General features: G+C 31.5%; 1 protein-coding gene across 2 annotated transcripts; it reads left to right on the top strand.

Annotated features, from left to right (window-relative positions):
- The first annotated feature begins 7 nt into the window (after positions 1 to 7).
- LOC146533176 (protein FAM114A2) lies at positions 8 to 8,415 on the top strand. Of its 2 annotated transcripts, none has more exons than XM_085196872.1 (10): positions 8 to 382; positions 2,724 to 2,927; positions 3,685 to 3,819; positions 3,911 to 4,118; positions 4,817 to 5,068; positions 5,448 to 5,573; positions 5,896 to 6,043; positions 6,361 to 6,549; positions 7,245 to 7,368; positions 7,556 to 8,415. In XM_085196872.1, exons 1-10 carry the CDS (start codon positions 8 to 10, stop codon positions 7,628 to 7,630), a joined length of 1,836 nt encoding a protein of 611 aa, XP_085052998.1. In that variant the 3' UTR covers positions 7,631 to 8,415. The 2 variants fall into 2 exon arrangements, with proteins under 2 accessions (XP_085052998.1, XP_085052997.1); XM_085196871.1 differs by lacking the exon at positions 8 to 382 and adding an exon at positions 2,342 to 2,606.
- Positions 8,416 to 16,200: the final 7,785 nt, after the last annotated feature.

Here is a 16,200-nt window from a genome sequence, read left to right as displayed (position 1 = left end):
CACGGCCATGTTGAATACCTCATTACGAGGAGTGACGTCACGCGGGATCGGCCAATGGCGGCGAAGGGCCCCCACGATGGAATGCGGCGCGTACGCGAGCGCGAGCACAGGCGCTCGCACGACACTGCACGGACCGACGTTGCGCACGACCGCTCCACGCGAACCCGCGTCGCAGACTGGCGCGCGGACTCGCGCCACGTTATCACTGCTCATGATAATATCCTCGAACACCGATGACCGAACACGAGCACCTCTGTCTAAATGCATTCCTGCTGACCACAATGTTTACATTACGAGCGAGGCCCGACGCCCCGACGCCCCGACGTCCGCCGCACCGTCTTCTACCTCCACATTGCTAAACACAAGTAGAAACGAGCAAAAAGTACGTAGATACATATCCATTCAATCTATTTACGATTCCTCGCTATGTGCCTACGACCACATATAGGTGCATGTGTACGCCGCGCATTCCTCGGCGTATGCGGCGTGTGTTATATACGTTACCTACCTATCTGCCGTCGTCGTCGGGTTTGTGAAGTCAATTTGCATTTGCATACATTCAATCTGTTACTATTACTGCCCGGATTAGATGACGTTGGTGTTTAATGGAATAAATTAAACTTTCAGTTACGTTTTGTGTATTCGAATGGTATCATTTTGTTTTGTAGTTTACTATATAAATGAATCTAAACAACAAAATGATACTATATGTAGCTTAAAATTTAATCATATTTTTAAAAATATACGTATTTTAAACTCTATCTACTCTGAACTGTATTCTGCGTTTACCACAGTGTAATTAGAGGAAACTTAATGTTCTATTCAGCGGCATGTTCCATTCACTACTTTCGGCTTCATTTTGAAAATAAGTGTTTCGTGTAAAATGGCAGAAATGAACGTTGCGCCTTACCTTGTTACCAGAGCGAGGATATAGTTTTTTTACTTACAGAAACTTTTCTAGAACACTTCGTTAACAAAACCCACTCGAGGAAGTGAAATATTTATTTATGTTTGTATTTCCATTTCTTCGCTCTAGTGTCGAGGCAAAGTGCGGCGTTGAGTTCTGCCACTCAACACGCAATGCCTCCGAAATTCGGCAGAAAGTGGGAAACGGAGTGTCTTATCGCTAGGTTCCCTCTGCTGCCTACCTGTGTGCGGGATACAGGATGAAGCTGATTTGATTTCGTTTTGAAATGCAAGCATTCTGGTAAGAAGTATCAAATAAGTGCGCAAAATATTTAAAAGCTGTTAGGTACGAGCATTTCAAGGTGGCAGATACTTTGTAGGTACATACATCAAATATGTATATTACCACCACTGAGATAAAATATTTTAATAATATTAATTTAATAATATTAAAATATTTTATCTCGGTGTAGAATAATTTGAATGGGCAGACCAAACGACCTGCAGTTCTTTAAATGGAAGATGTGTCTTAAAAATGTAAATGTAATTTACATTTATTTTCCACATCTAACAAATTCAATTAAGTTAATTTAGACAAATTAGTAATATTATAATGATTATCTAGAGAAATTCTAAGTGCAATTTGCAATTCGTATGAAGTCCATAACAATTAAATAATTAACCTTAATTATATAAACGTCTTTCATTACCGAGCACTATAAATAAATTGAAAATAACATCGATTAATTTTAATAACCAATAAAGTGATCAAGCATTAAATAAATGAAATTTATTACGATTGCTAATTATATTGTTGTCTACACGGATACAATACATGCAGGATGCAATAGTATTAGCATTTGTTAATAGTTATATTACAAATAGTAAATAGAATTAGAAAGGAACGTACCTGTCCATTAAAACGTTTTATGATTCAAATAAATACACTTGTAGTTCATTGAAATAATTATGAATAATAAAATAGGAATTAAATATTAATGTAATGCAGCTTGCCTTTTACCTTAAAATTAAGAAATATTAATTTAAATAACTAATAGGTAATGAAATATTCCAAAATAGCTATATTCACTTTTTTAAATATTTTACAATGCTTCGTACAAATACATATTTAATTTAAGAAAAAAACGATAGCTACTTTAACTATTAAGGAAAACTATTTTACAAAGGATAACAAAAATATAAGTAACTTAAACAAAAACTACGTTAAAAGAATTTAAACTGAACTCAAAATTATAACAAGGTTCCGTTTCACGCTTATAATAATTAAATTGTATTTATTAAACATTATTGTAATTTACCAAATGTAAAAATACAATATTATATTTCTATATAAAAATATAATATAATAAATCGAAATTTAAAACTGTTTTTATTTAATTTTTTATCGTTACTTGAAACGCAACGTCGTACACTACTGTCAAACACGTAGACAGTAAAGTTGACACAAGACGTTTTAATAATCGCAATAAGGGTGTAATAAACATTGTAGGAAATATTTAAAATAACTAATAATGCCGTCAAGTGATAGTGAAGATTTCGAAAGTGCTGACGAGGGCCGCAGTAGCCCTCATAAGAAGGAAAGAAAAAAACGCCTGTCTTCCTCAAACTATAGTGATAATTTAGAATCGGACCAAGATATTAAAAAAGTTTCCACTAAATCTGCATCTTCAAATAAACAGGTATCCAAAATGTTAAAAAAAAGTTTAAGTATCAAGTAGTATAATATAAGAAGTAAGTAATATAGTCTAGAAACGATTTTGCTTTAGTAACAATTTTTTATTTATTTTCATGATAAGGATAAATTTGGAGATGGATGGGATGATTTTAATATAGTAGAAGAAAATGCACAGCCAAAGTCTAATATTTCAAACACAAAAGAAGACAAGACTGTAGCTGAGTTAAATAAAGAAGATAAAGCTTGTAGTGAAAAACAAAGTTCAGGATGGGATGACTTTGATGATTGGGGAGATGAAAGTTCAACTGTAACTTCTACAAATAAGGTATATTTGCTACACTGTATATCTACTTGTTTCTTTATAATTTAATAATTATTATTGTACTATAATGGAAAATATAAATTAAATTACAATATATATTAAATAAATTCATTATAATATAGTTCTTTCATAGAAAATATTTATGCAATGTTACTTGTATGCATGAATTGTAAACATGTTTTTACTGGCTTACACATGTTATGGGCTGAACAGGAAGACAATAGTGTCAACAAAATCAGATTTCTACTTTTTGCCTGAATTCTAAATCTAATTTTTATTAGAGGACTAAAATGAAAAAAAAATCATTCCCACTAGTGCCAATTGAACTCAAAGATAAATATTTACAGTTCTGGGCCATAATGATATTTAAATCCTATGAGATAATTTTGTTTATTTGTATATAACCATTATCAGCACAGCATTAGCTGTAAGTACAGTGGCTGTAGGTGCTATTTCCAATAAGAGTAATGATTTATTTCATTATCCTCTCTCTGGCAAGGAAACGAATCATAGTTTTGAGTTCTGCTTCTCAACAAGCAATGTCTCGAAAGTTGGAAAGAAAGGTTAGGTAATGTCTTACACTACATTCCTTCTGTTCCTTCTGTTCTGTTATTTGTGCAATACAGTGTGAAGCTTAAACATAAAATAATGTCACAAAAGTGTAGACAATAATTTAGTCTCTTCTAGAGTAAATGTATTCAACACTTAAAAGTAAAATTCATGTAAACTCTATGAAAATTTATGTTTTTTATTTTTTCAGGAACCACCTAATTCTCAAACTAATGTAAATCCTCAGTCATCAAAATCTGAAGGCTGGGGATGGGGATGGGGTGTGGATTCGTTACTCAGTACTGCAACAGCTGGTATTAGTACTTTGACTACACAAGTGTCACAGGTAAGAGATACTTACATGATTACTCATTTAGGAAATGTATAACAATTTTATTAAACTAAACTTATTACACAAATATTTGTTTTTCTTACAGGGCATAACAACCGTCCTTGAAACAGGTATAGGGGCCCCAGATCCTGAAGAATTAGCGAGAAAGTCATCTAAAAATAATGAAATTAAACAAATTACACCAGAAAGAGAACAAGATAATCAAGAAAAACAAGATAAAGGAGACAGTAATGATGGTACTTTTCCATTTGGTAGTTTATTGTCTGGTGTCACTAAATTTGTTGAAACTACTAGTAAGTACTTTTTATATAATTTTTTTATGTAGGTCTTTTTAAAAACTCAAGTTGCTTATATAATGTAAACATTCTTAGTGAGATAGCATCTGTGTGTAATTATGATGGTTGTGGATGCAACTTCATTTTCCAATTTAATAAATAGGTATTTAGTATGTAATGGAACCATTGCATTTTTCTTGAATCTTGATCTTATCTTTTTTATTTATATTGTCTTCTTCTACATAAAATGCAATAGTTTTCTTTCATTTCTTTTCCATTCCTTAAAGCAAATTCCTTTGTAAAAGAAATTAAAAAGTAAATTATTTTTCTAAAAATTTTCAAATAATGCAAATGCTTAAATTGAGTACACAATGGCTTATAATCAAATTGGATATATTATTTAAAAACATTGTATGACTTATCATTTGTCTCCGGTGTATCTAAATACACGATTCTCCAGATACTTTCTAATTTTAAAGACATTGCAGGTTAAGTGGTAGAAATCAACATTGTTTTTTGACATTTTATCAGAGTTAAGAAATGAAAATAACTAGCCTCCCTCCCAGCTTTCCTCCTAATGGAAATCCTACACAGAACCGTCACATTAAAAATCAGACGCTGTTTCTCTGAGCAACTTTGGCCTCAACACAGCAATCTCTGTAATATTATAAAAATTATACTCATCGAAAAACTTAATTATTTATATAAATTTCCAGGTACAAAAGTAATAGCAGGTGGCTTAGACACTCTCGAAACTATTGGAAAGAAGACAATGGAAGTCCTCCAAGATGGTGATCCAGGCCTAGCCAAGAAACGGGCTATGTTAGGCCTGGACTCAGGTGATAAACCCGTCTTATCACAATTACTGAGAGAGGCAAAAGAGAAAGCTGACGAAGAAGATATGATACGAGAGGCCAAGAAGGAAGCTAAAGAGGTCCATTATGAAACATTGTTTGATGACTTTGAGGGTAATTTGTTGTTTGTTTTTTTTTATTGAAGAATGATTGTAATTTAAAAATGGAAAGCTTTATGTAAAAAACTAATCAGATAAGATACTTTTGGTATCATTGAGAGAATACAGCTTATATAGATTCATGCTTTATTTGTATGTCATAGTTTGAATCGTAGAGGAATTCTTGTAGTATGTTTGAATAAAAAAATATTTTGGAATCAATATTATCAATATATTTTTTTTATTTTAACTTCACAGATCCGTAGGCTTCCGTTCCCCACTTTTTGCCGAATTCTGGAGGCATTGCGTGTTGAGCGCGAAACTCAACAGACACCAGAAATATTAGATATCGAAATTTTTATATAAATAAAATTGGAACTGTATTTTCATTCCAGGTCTCGTCCACTTAGAAGCACTAGAAATGTTATCAAAGCAAGTCAGTATGAGAATAGACGAGCGTCTTCGCTCAGCCGACCCTGATAAGAGACAAGATATAAAAGAGACATTGCAACAAGTTGCTGGTAAAATCTTTTTTTTTTTTTTTTATTAAGTTTTGTGAAGACTGTAAGAGATCTTTGGTCAGAGGAATGTTTTTGTTACTTAGTGGATAATTGTATTCAGTTCCTCCATAAGGAATAGAATTTTATTAAAATAGACAGATTGTTTAGAATGAATAAAATAAAGAATTTGGAGAAGTTGATGACCTATTTGGTCATCCATCTTAGTGTTTCCATTCCGTTCATAACACACTGCCTGAATTCGCGTCATTGTGTTGAATAATTCAATTTTAATTTTAATTTGATCATTTTATAGTTTAAAACGTTATTTATTACTTTGTTTCAGAACTCTGTGAAATGCCAGATGACGATGAGGATGATGATATTGATGAAAATATATCTCAAGATGTATCTAAACCTGACGCGTTATTAGAAAGATTGCAGAAAGCAACTCGAGATATTGGATTAAAACTACAATTTCAGCCATTAATAAAGTATAGTATAGTATCTTTACTTTTGGTATTTTTCTTTTGTTAATTAATTTTCATTTATCTCGCTTTGGTGAGCCGCATTGTTGACTATCGCTATTTAACATATAGTTCAAATTTTATTTATATGTGGAATGTTTCAACCCAAATTCCTTATGCCTTATGTATGCAGGAGATGCGGCTTTGGCGTGAACCTAGTTTTAAAGTCCAATTCTAATTTTCAAGATAGTGTGTGAGTTGAGTCAGACACTGTGCCACCGAAAGTCTCAAAATTAAATAGAGCTAATCATTATAAATTTGTTATTAATATATATTTTTTTCAGACAATACACGGAAATACAAAATTGGTTAGAAACACAAGATAACATAACAGAGAAATCTATATATAAAAAAGCTGTCAGCAGTTTAGCACAAGCCACGGCGTTATCAGTGGAATTGTATCACAAAACTGGTGAAATGCTTCTAGTGAAGACCAGAAGGTCCACGGCTGATGAAGCTGATGCGCTTACACAGTGAGTATTGATTACTAAGTTGTAGTAGGATATAGTCCAGTCGACGAGTCGTGGCCGTCCTGTAGTTAGGCTTTCTGAACTTTTGCGCATTGTTGACTTGGAAATAAAATAATTATAAAGAAGGAAAATTGTAAAATCTACGCAACCCTCTACAGCTAACTTCGCGCTACCAAGTCGCCGTCAGTAATGTAATGTAACCATATTTAAAAATGTGTCTTAAGATGGCTATTTAAATAATATTTATGAATAATAAAGCTGACATAAAACTGGCCAAAGGCATTGCGTCTAGTGGCAAAATCTTTACTCTTCTCAATAATTATAAAAAGTTATGACTAAGTGCTTTTACAATTTATTTTAACATTTTTCAAAAACTAGAGTTAGTCTTGAAAATGTATTAACGTGACTAGAACATATGCCTATTGGAAACCTGGAAGCAACGACATGACCACCATGCCATACGTTATTATCAAGCTAGGTTTACGTTGTTAACATCTCTGCGGGAGATTTTTTACAATTTTATTCGTAAGAATATAATACATACAATTTAAAAATAGTATAGTAATAAGATTTGTGCAGTGAATGGCTCTTTTCATGTATTTTGTAAAATTTGCAATTTTATGACGGCTATTTAATTTTTTAGCTCTGTCAAATATTTATTCTTCTTATAATTACAAATATAATGATTTTATTTTCAGGATGACAGTAGTTATATCAAAACATATTAGTGAGCTAGCTACTCAGTTCTCAGATAAGCTCCGTATATTCTCCTCTAGTAATGAAGAACAAATAAATAACTATATGACTAATATATTTTTGGAGGTATGTATGTTATTGGTTATTAAAATTTAATAACAAATAATTTTAATAAAATATTTACGTCTTCGCTCTGGTGTCAGGCAGGCAAAGCGCGGCGTTGAGTTCTGCCACTCAACACGCAATGCCCCCAAAATTCTGCAGAAAGTGGGAGACGGAGTGACTTAACACTAGGTTTTCTCTTTATTTTCAGGCGGAAAATAGCTCAAAATACATTGAAAATGCATTCCAGCTAGCTCTACCGATTGTTCAAATAGGTGCTGTTTAAACATAATTATAAATATTAATATATGCATACAAAATAATAAAATAATTGTGATAAAACAATAAACAATTTAATATAGTTTAAAAGTTATTAATAAGATTTCTCATTCATATTTATTGTCTATGGTTTAATAAGTCGTTATTTAATCTGTGCTGTTTTTGTACGTTTTAAATAAAAAAGTATATAAAATATGTAGGATACCACTGTTAAAAATGGCATTCTAATTTAATACTGAATCTGTGGGTTCAAATTGGTTTGGAAATATCTTTATCTTTTGTTTAAATATATCGCCTACTTTATATTTCTATATCGTAAGAGTAAATTTTTAGAAGTGTATTTTTTTTATATTTATAAATCTTTTTAATTACAAATTTGATGTTATAAAGAAAGAGATAAATTATATAAAAAGTTGTGAAGTTTTTCTTATATATTTATGTAACTTTATGTATTAAAATATAGATTTTGACCAAACAACTTGAACATTGCAAAACTTTACCGGTGTAAATGACAATAAATCCATAAAAACGATTACTTTGGCAATATTTGGAACATTTACATAAGATTATTATTTTTTGATTTGTGGACGCCTTTTTTATCTGTAACACGTTGTTGATTTTGACATTTCCTATATATTGTTTCTGTAGCATTATTATAAAATCGATAAATTATTAAAACAACTAAAATATATTATTAATAAATAGTCGTTATATATATATGTATATTTGCTTAGTGTTTATTAAATAATTGTATTTGACAATAAACATGTCTCGATGTTTTTTTATAGTAAAGGTTTGTTTTATTATTATTTCCCGTGTCAATATTAAATTCAAATATTTTCGGTGTTCCTCGAGATCTTATAAATAATTATACTTTATAAATTGAGATAAAGTTAAAAATTTTGAACACAATATGTTTTAAATAAATTTTGTTGGGTAGTTTTCTTTATGCATAAATTTCGCTTCACCATGTATACCAAATACAGTAACATACCATATTTAGCAAGGAGTAGGCAGATGGAATCTATTTTTAAGATAAGCACTACCTTAAATAAGTACGGAGGTACTTAACAGTTTCTTTATGATAAAAATAAAATCTATTTCACCAATCAATTATTTATCGCTTTATGTTATAGAATATGATGTAAGTAATACTTAGTTTATAGTTACAAGCAGTTGATTATAGGAAGTTGTTTAGTGATTTCATATTCTAATTCTGGTAACACGACAAAGCACTACGTGGAGTTCTGTCATTCGCAACCAATGTCTCGATAATTGAGTGGAAAGTGGCGAACGAAATGTCTGGCAACCTGCTTACTCTGTTATGCTGAAAAAAGCGTGAATCTGCTGTATGATAGAGCTTAATCTCATTTTCTTATCCTTACCACTTCATTTTTTAACGCTTAAAATAAAATGTTGCATTTCATAAATCATAGAAAATTAAATGTTTAATATTTTCATTGAGTTGACAACACACAATGCTTTTAGAATTAGGCGGAAAATGGGGAACGAAATGTCCTAACAGTAGGTTCCCTTCGAGATACAGCGTGAAGCTATAAAATATATTTTTTGGTTAAGTTAACAGTAAATAATAAATGCATATATAACACAATACACTGCAGATCATGCGTGCTCCAGTCATCGAAACACCTGTTGTTTGAGAATGAAAGGTAGGCTTAGTGTGGATATGCTTCGAAGGATTTTTAAAAAATATATTCCTCATCTCATAGATTTTGCTATACCTACATACATTATTAGAGTTTATTTATTAATTTATATGTTTTAATCCTATTTTTCATTACATTTTAATCCTGTAACAAAAATATATCATTAGTAGAGACGCAAAAATCATAGATTATACACCGAAAATATTGCCATAAAAACCAATCTAACAGAATGACATTCGTTATTTTATTAAACAAAATTTAAAACAATTTCGAATTATTATTATCAATAACTCATAAAATAAAAAACATACCTGTTATGTAGTAGGGTATAATGTGTATATCCACAAAAGGCTAGTAGAGTGATCCACATCTGCCCAAACGACTGTTATAAGTTGTTTACGAGAATTTAGTAACAATATGTCATGTGGTTTTTACCTATATATGTATATATATATATACCTATTACATAATAAGTATATTAATTCTCCATACTTTAAATATTTTTAAACATAAGTAAAATTATTGAGCCCAGTCGTGGCGCAGGGACCTAAGCGTGTATCTGTAAAAGCAACAGGTTTTCAGAAGACAAAGCGGCGTTGAGTTCCGGTAAAACTAGGAAAGTGTCTTAACACTAGGTTCCCACGTTCCGTTCGCCTTTCCTGCTTCGTGTGAAATACGGGGTAAAACTAAAAAAACTTAAAATTAAAACGCTATATCCCGCGTATAACAGGGTAGATAGAGGGAACCTAGTGTTGTAACACATGTGGTGACATGTGTGACAGTGAATCCGTTTTCCAATTTCCAACATGTTTCGGAGACATTACGTTTTAAATGGTAGAAAAAAAGCGAGAAAATGAAAATAATTAATTCCTCCGAGTCAGAATCGAACCCACAACCGTCGTATTTACAGACAGCCGCTACACCACAACGCAGTATCATTAATGCCATGCAATATAATAATTTCACATATCCCCATAAAACACAATGCCGATCCCATTTCCTATACTATTTATTACATACTTTCTATTAATCAAAATATGTCGCGTGACTGACGACGGCGGTAACTGAGGGTCGCTGAAATAAAGTTTAATTTATATTAATTTACTTTTGTCACTAAGTATTAATGACACGCGCCAATGTTTGGTGACACCTGCACCGTAATTATATTGCAGCTACTTTATATATACCATACCATATGGAAATGGTCAAAATGTGTATTAAATGTGTGAGGTCGTCGTGACACAGAGGCACGCGTGATTCTAAACGCGATGGTTGAGAGTTTGTTTCCCACTCGGAGGCATTATTTTAATTTTCTCTGTCTATCCTGCTATATGCGGGATACAGTGTGAAGCTGAGAAAAATATATTTTTTTAAGCCTTAGGCTTCTTTTCTTTCTCAAACACAGCAGAGATAACTATTTCATTCCTCCAATGTCTGTCCTCGAATTTTCACGTGTAGATTTTTATTTTAAATTGTATGCTGCTGCATTAATGTAAAAAATATAAAGAAGCTAATAACTATATAAGAAATTATATAAAGCTTAGATTTAGCCAACTTAACAAAAAAAAGTAGGTTATATAATGTACGTTTCAAAATTCTTATTTTCGACAGCTAGTTCAAATCAATCAAAGTATAAATAATTCTACACATACAAATATAACAATAATTCAATAAAATTAATACATTTGAATACAATATAGCAAAAAAACCACAAAATCCTTTCGTTTCACGTATTGACATTCCCAATGCACCTTGTGCTTGTGCCATATTAGGCCGCGTCGTGTCCGTTGTCGGCGCTTGAATGACAATCGGTTAACAATACTGGTACCTACCAGTATTGTAGTATAGTATAGTAGACTATAGTATACTATAGTATACAAATTTATTATGAACACCTTTCTCGCAAGGTGTTTTGGACATCTGGGTGTAATCCCTTAACGCTAGTGTTACCATATCATATTTTGGTAAATGTTATAAGGTTAATAAATTTATTAATATAACGTTTTTACAGTCATACTATACTCTATAATTATCTCATTGGTCGTGGGTTCGATTACTTATGCCGATTGCAAATAAAATATTTATGTTTTCATAATGTAGTACAACAATTTTATTAATTTAAAAATTCTTAAACCCAATGGACAATTACAAGCTGATGATGATGAGGGGGTTAGAAAGCAAAACAGAATGACATATGACTTTGGGATATAATACGAGGAAATCTTATAAATTAATTTATTAACAAAGAGTATTTGTTGCTGTTGCAAGTAATAGAGATTAGATTTCTTATAATTTGAATTATGATTTTTACTTCAATTGAAAATTTAACATAATTAAATAGTAATATTTATGGTGACTCTACTCAACACAAACCTATTTTGAAACTCAACTGATTTCTGTCAATATTGCCAAAGCCGAAATGCCATAAATTAACATTAACTATAGCATAAACGCTTGCTCTTAGGAAGTACTTAAAAATACAAATAATATATCCGACCGGTAGTAGGTAAGTTGTTCGTTTGTAGAGAAAACATTTTCAGAATTATTATTGAGGCGCGTGTTCCTAGTACAATATACATGCTTAAGTGTTTTTTTTTGTTACTAAGATTTAGCAATAAATTATATAGACAGATGTGTATTGGAAATTGTGTTTGATATAAAATAATAAAAGTTTAAAACTCTATAAGAAGTTACATACAGCTCATATATAGTAGTAGTGAACTGTGACACAATCGGTGGTTGTAGATTTGATTATAAAGCAGTAGAACAACAATTGATGAATTAGGTTCTTTCTGATTTAGATTTATTTAGGAAGCTAAAAATATGTAATATCAACGAAACACAAATCAGTTGAGTTTTAACCATACATCATCACCATACATTTTAATATTCTAAAGAAATCGTAATTTAATTGAGAACAAATCGAAGCTAAACATGGAACCTAGTGATATTCCTTACCCAGGAAGACACTTTTGTTCCCCACTTTCGGGTAAACTCTGGAAGCACTGCATATTGAGGAACTTACCGACACGCTTTTGCCTCGTTACTAGAGTTAGAAAATAAAAAATAATTGAATATTTCATTTTCTAGAGTAAAATTCCAACCAACCTACCTGTCACATTTACAATAACACTAATTATTATTATTTCATTATCAAAAATCTGTCATTTCAACTATTCTATACAAGAAGAATTAACGTAAAACAAACGAAAGCTTAACTGAAACTTATATTGTCATACAAATTTCGTGCTCTACAACGTCATTAAGAGAGCTGTTACTATAAGTATTACCGCGGTGTCCGTCACGAACGACCATTGTCGCATCAAACAATACGACATTGCAAATGAATGGCTTAATTATTATAAAAATACTGATAGGTATACGTGTATTCGGGATATACCTGGTTGAACGTAATGGTCGTGAGTTTGAATCCGGTTTGCGGACAAAAGTATTGTCTGTGAAATAGGCGGTAAATGAAAAGGACACAAGGAATCAATAGGTTATGCCAGTTTTGCATTGCAAAATATTATTATTATTACTCTGTCTTACAAATTCTAAAATATGAAACAAGAATATTAAAAAATATATTTCTTTACGTGCGAACACAGCGTGAACCTAAAGTTTGTTAAGTTATATTATAAATATTATTAATATAGATAATTTGGCTAAAGAAAATTGTACTATTAAATAGTTCATATTTCGAAACGGTAAAGATATCAACGTTGACAAATATAGTAACTTATATATTTTAAATTATCTATGAATTTAATCATTGTTCACACCCCCAACCCTTCTTCCCTTACATACTATGCCTCAAGTTTGCATGGAATAGGTCGTTTCTTGTACATTTCCGTTCCGTTTTCTCTTTACCTATCAATCTATTATTATCATTGTCTTGTGTATGGGTGTTCATTTTTGTAATAAAGAAAACTATTATTATCTCTGAAAAACGTATAAAAATTTGCACGTAGCAAGATTTGAAACCGCGCCTATTGTAAGCCGTCCACCAACTGTACTTTTCCTAAAAAAAAATCTTTTTTAAGTGGAATAACACTTTAAGTACTTTAAGAATATACTATTATTATTATTATTATTTTCAATAACAATTGTGTGATTGAAAGAAATTCAAAGATTTGCAAAGCTTGTTTTTATCCTTACTAATGAATATTTTATTTCTAGTAACATTTAAATATATTGTATTCGAATAGACTGCAAGGTAGAGCCTAATTATGAGATAGAGCTCTGCTGGTTGAGGTTCGAACGGAACTTGGCATCCGGGCATCTGTCGGCCGGCGGTTAGGCTGACTGTAAACAAAATTGCCTTTTTAATTTAGATTTAATATTTCATAATAAATAGTAATTATTTTAATGTGGCCTTATATCTATATAATTATTACTATCCATATACTCTTTTAGCCATAGAGATTGAAGATTTGGCACTTAAAATGTAGTAGTTAATTTAATAGTAGGGTATATTCTTTTGAAATACCCAACGACACAATACTCGTATGTGCGCAGCCTTCGAGCAAAAACTTGGTACAGTTTTTAATGAAGCGCAAAAAGTTGGGATTCTTATGTCTTTTTCAAGTATTTGAGATGAGAGGTAACATTTTTTTGCTAAATGAATCGACGCCGATGCGCTCGTTTCACAATTTTATCTCTTCAATCGTGTCAATTTTTTAATTGCATTTAGAAAAGGTATATAAATCTTAAACGTAAATTTTAGATTAGATAGTATAATACGAATAAATAACAGAGCGGGGGAATGAAAATATTCAATATTACATTTCCTCGAGTAGGAAGCGAACCTACAACCTGTCCTACATTTACAGTGCTCCAGCGCCACGACTGTCCTCATTATTAATAATATGTTTCACTCTCTTGTTCGAAATATAGCAATGAAGTAATTTTCCGTTTCTGTTCTCGGAGACATTTTCCATTCTCTGCTCTCCGCCTAATTTAATTTAATAAAATGATTTAATTAGAATACTGTACTTATCAGCTTTAATACGTTATTTAAATTAGTCTAACATTTTATTGCATAATTACATTACACTGGATGCATTTCAATTGCAGTAATGAGTATTTTATTATTACTTACCGAGACTAATTAATTGAAACAAATGATGGTCGTCCTCACGACAGCAAGGAACAGTCAACAGTATCATAGTGTTATTATAGTGTGACGTATTTGAAGACTCTCGACCCTATATATTTATTTCTACACTCGGTTTTTTGACTCGTTTTTGTCAAGAGACAAAGCATGGCGCTGAGTTCCGCTCCTCAACACGTGATGTCTCGAAAATTTGCTGAAGAGTGGAGGAAACAGAGTCTTAACGCTACATTCCTTCTTCCTGTTATATACGGAATTATTGAATTCATCGTAAATCAAATATGTAATTATTAAATAAAAAAATATTCCATTTTCTTAAGAGCAACAGAAAATGCATTATACTCCTTTATTTATAACAATCCATAAAATAAAACCATATTTTAATTTGACTTCGTTATAAACTGCGACATATCTCATTTTAGGATTTATGTTTATGACTTCAAATCCTCGAAATGTCATCTTTAATCACGGACTCCATAAATTTTAGATGCTTTATTGTTATATTGCTTGAGAACGCTATTATCATATTATTCAAAATACATAATACATAATACATATAATTAATTTCGTTTTTTCAATAAAATATATGATACATCTTGGATATAATTGAAAAATTGATAGTTTTGGCCTTTGAACGTTTGAATTAATCCAAAACCTTTAGGCACAGAGAGTGAGTTCAAAGTCTACTGAAGTACTGAAGGTTATATTAAATCATGTTTATCAACCGATATAGAACTCATATCCATTGCATATACAGTCATAAATGTTCCAACTGTAGCGATTCTGTTTGTAATTTAAAAATGAGCTTTATATTTCTCCATTACTGACCAGGCATTTTATTGTATGCTTTCCATGAAGTCTCTTTTATTTATCAAAGATAGTAAACGGAAATAATTCAAGAACACTTATGGGAATCGAACCCAAAACCACAGCGCCACATCGGCATCATCTTTCAATCTTTTATTCGTACATTTAAGCTCAATCAAGAAAATAATTCAGAAAATTAAATGAAGACAAAGTGAAGGAAGGTGGTACACGTGCACACAGGACTAGGATATCACAATAAAGGCACCAAACTGACGAAAAAAAATCGCATTAGTGTTCGAGTCACAGGGCGTGAGACAATGCGCCGGCACTTCCGAGACACAGGTAGGGGCACTCGAGACGACAAGTGTTTTGACTATTTTTTCCATTTTTTAAAGACTTATGGCACGGATTTCTGAGGATAGAAAAATATTTTAGGAAACATATAAAAATGTGAACGTAGCGGGAATTGAACCCGCGGCTATCGCAAACTGTTTTAGCTCTCTATCCATTAAACCATGCACTACCTACGTCGAAATTTCCAGTACCCAAAGATATTATAATATTTTGAAGATGTTATTCTATTCTATTAGTAGTACCTAACTAGTAATGAAATATTTATTTAGGCTTTAGTACTATTACTAAAAGATAAAAAAATATTTCTTCGTTTATTATGATAACATCATATATCTTAAGTAGTGATCTGTGCACTTAGACAGTTTATTAATTGCGCAGGTTTGAATCCTGCTGCGTTCAATTTCTTAAAGTCTCTACAGTAAATATAGAGAATATAAAATTTGAAAAGCAGGTGTTAAACTAAAATGTTGTTTTAAACTGTACCGGAAACCGCCAGTGCAAGTGCTCATTGTGGCCGTTTCCGCCATTCTCACGTGAATGAGAGAACTGCCCCACTGCACTCTATGTTGCAAAACACAAGTGCTCTACGAGGCCCTCATAGCCGTATCTAATATCTTGAAGTACTTTATTGTTTGT

The sequence above is a fragment of the Heliconius melpomene genome, chromosome 13, assembly GCF_056956725.1.
Source record: "Heliconius melpomene rosina isolate 202511_hmr_F chromosome 13, ASM5695672v1, whole genome shotgun sequence".
Lineage (NCBI taxonomy): Eukaryota > Metazoa > Arthropoda > Insecta > Lepidoptera > Nymphalidae > Heliconius > Heliconius melpomene.
Note: the sequence above shows the minus strand (reverse complement) of the source record. Positions and strands in the feature narration are given on the sequence as shown.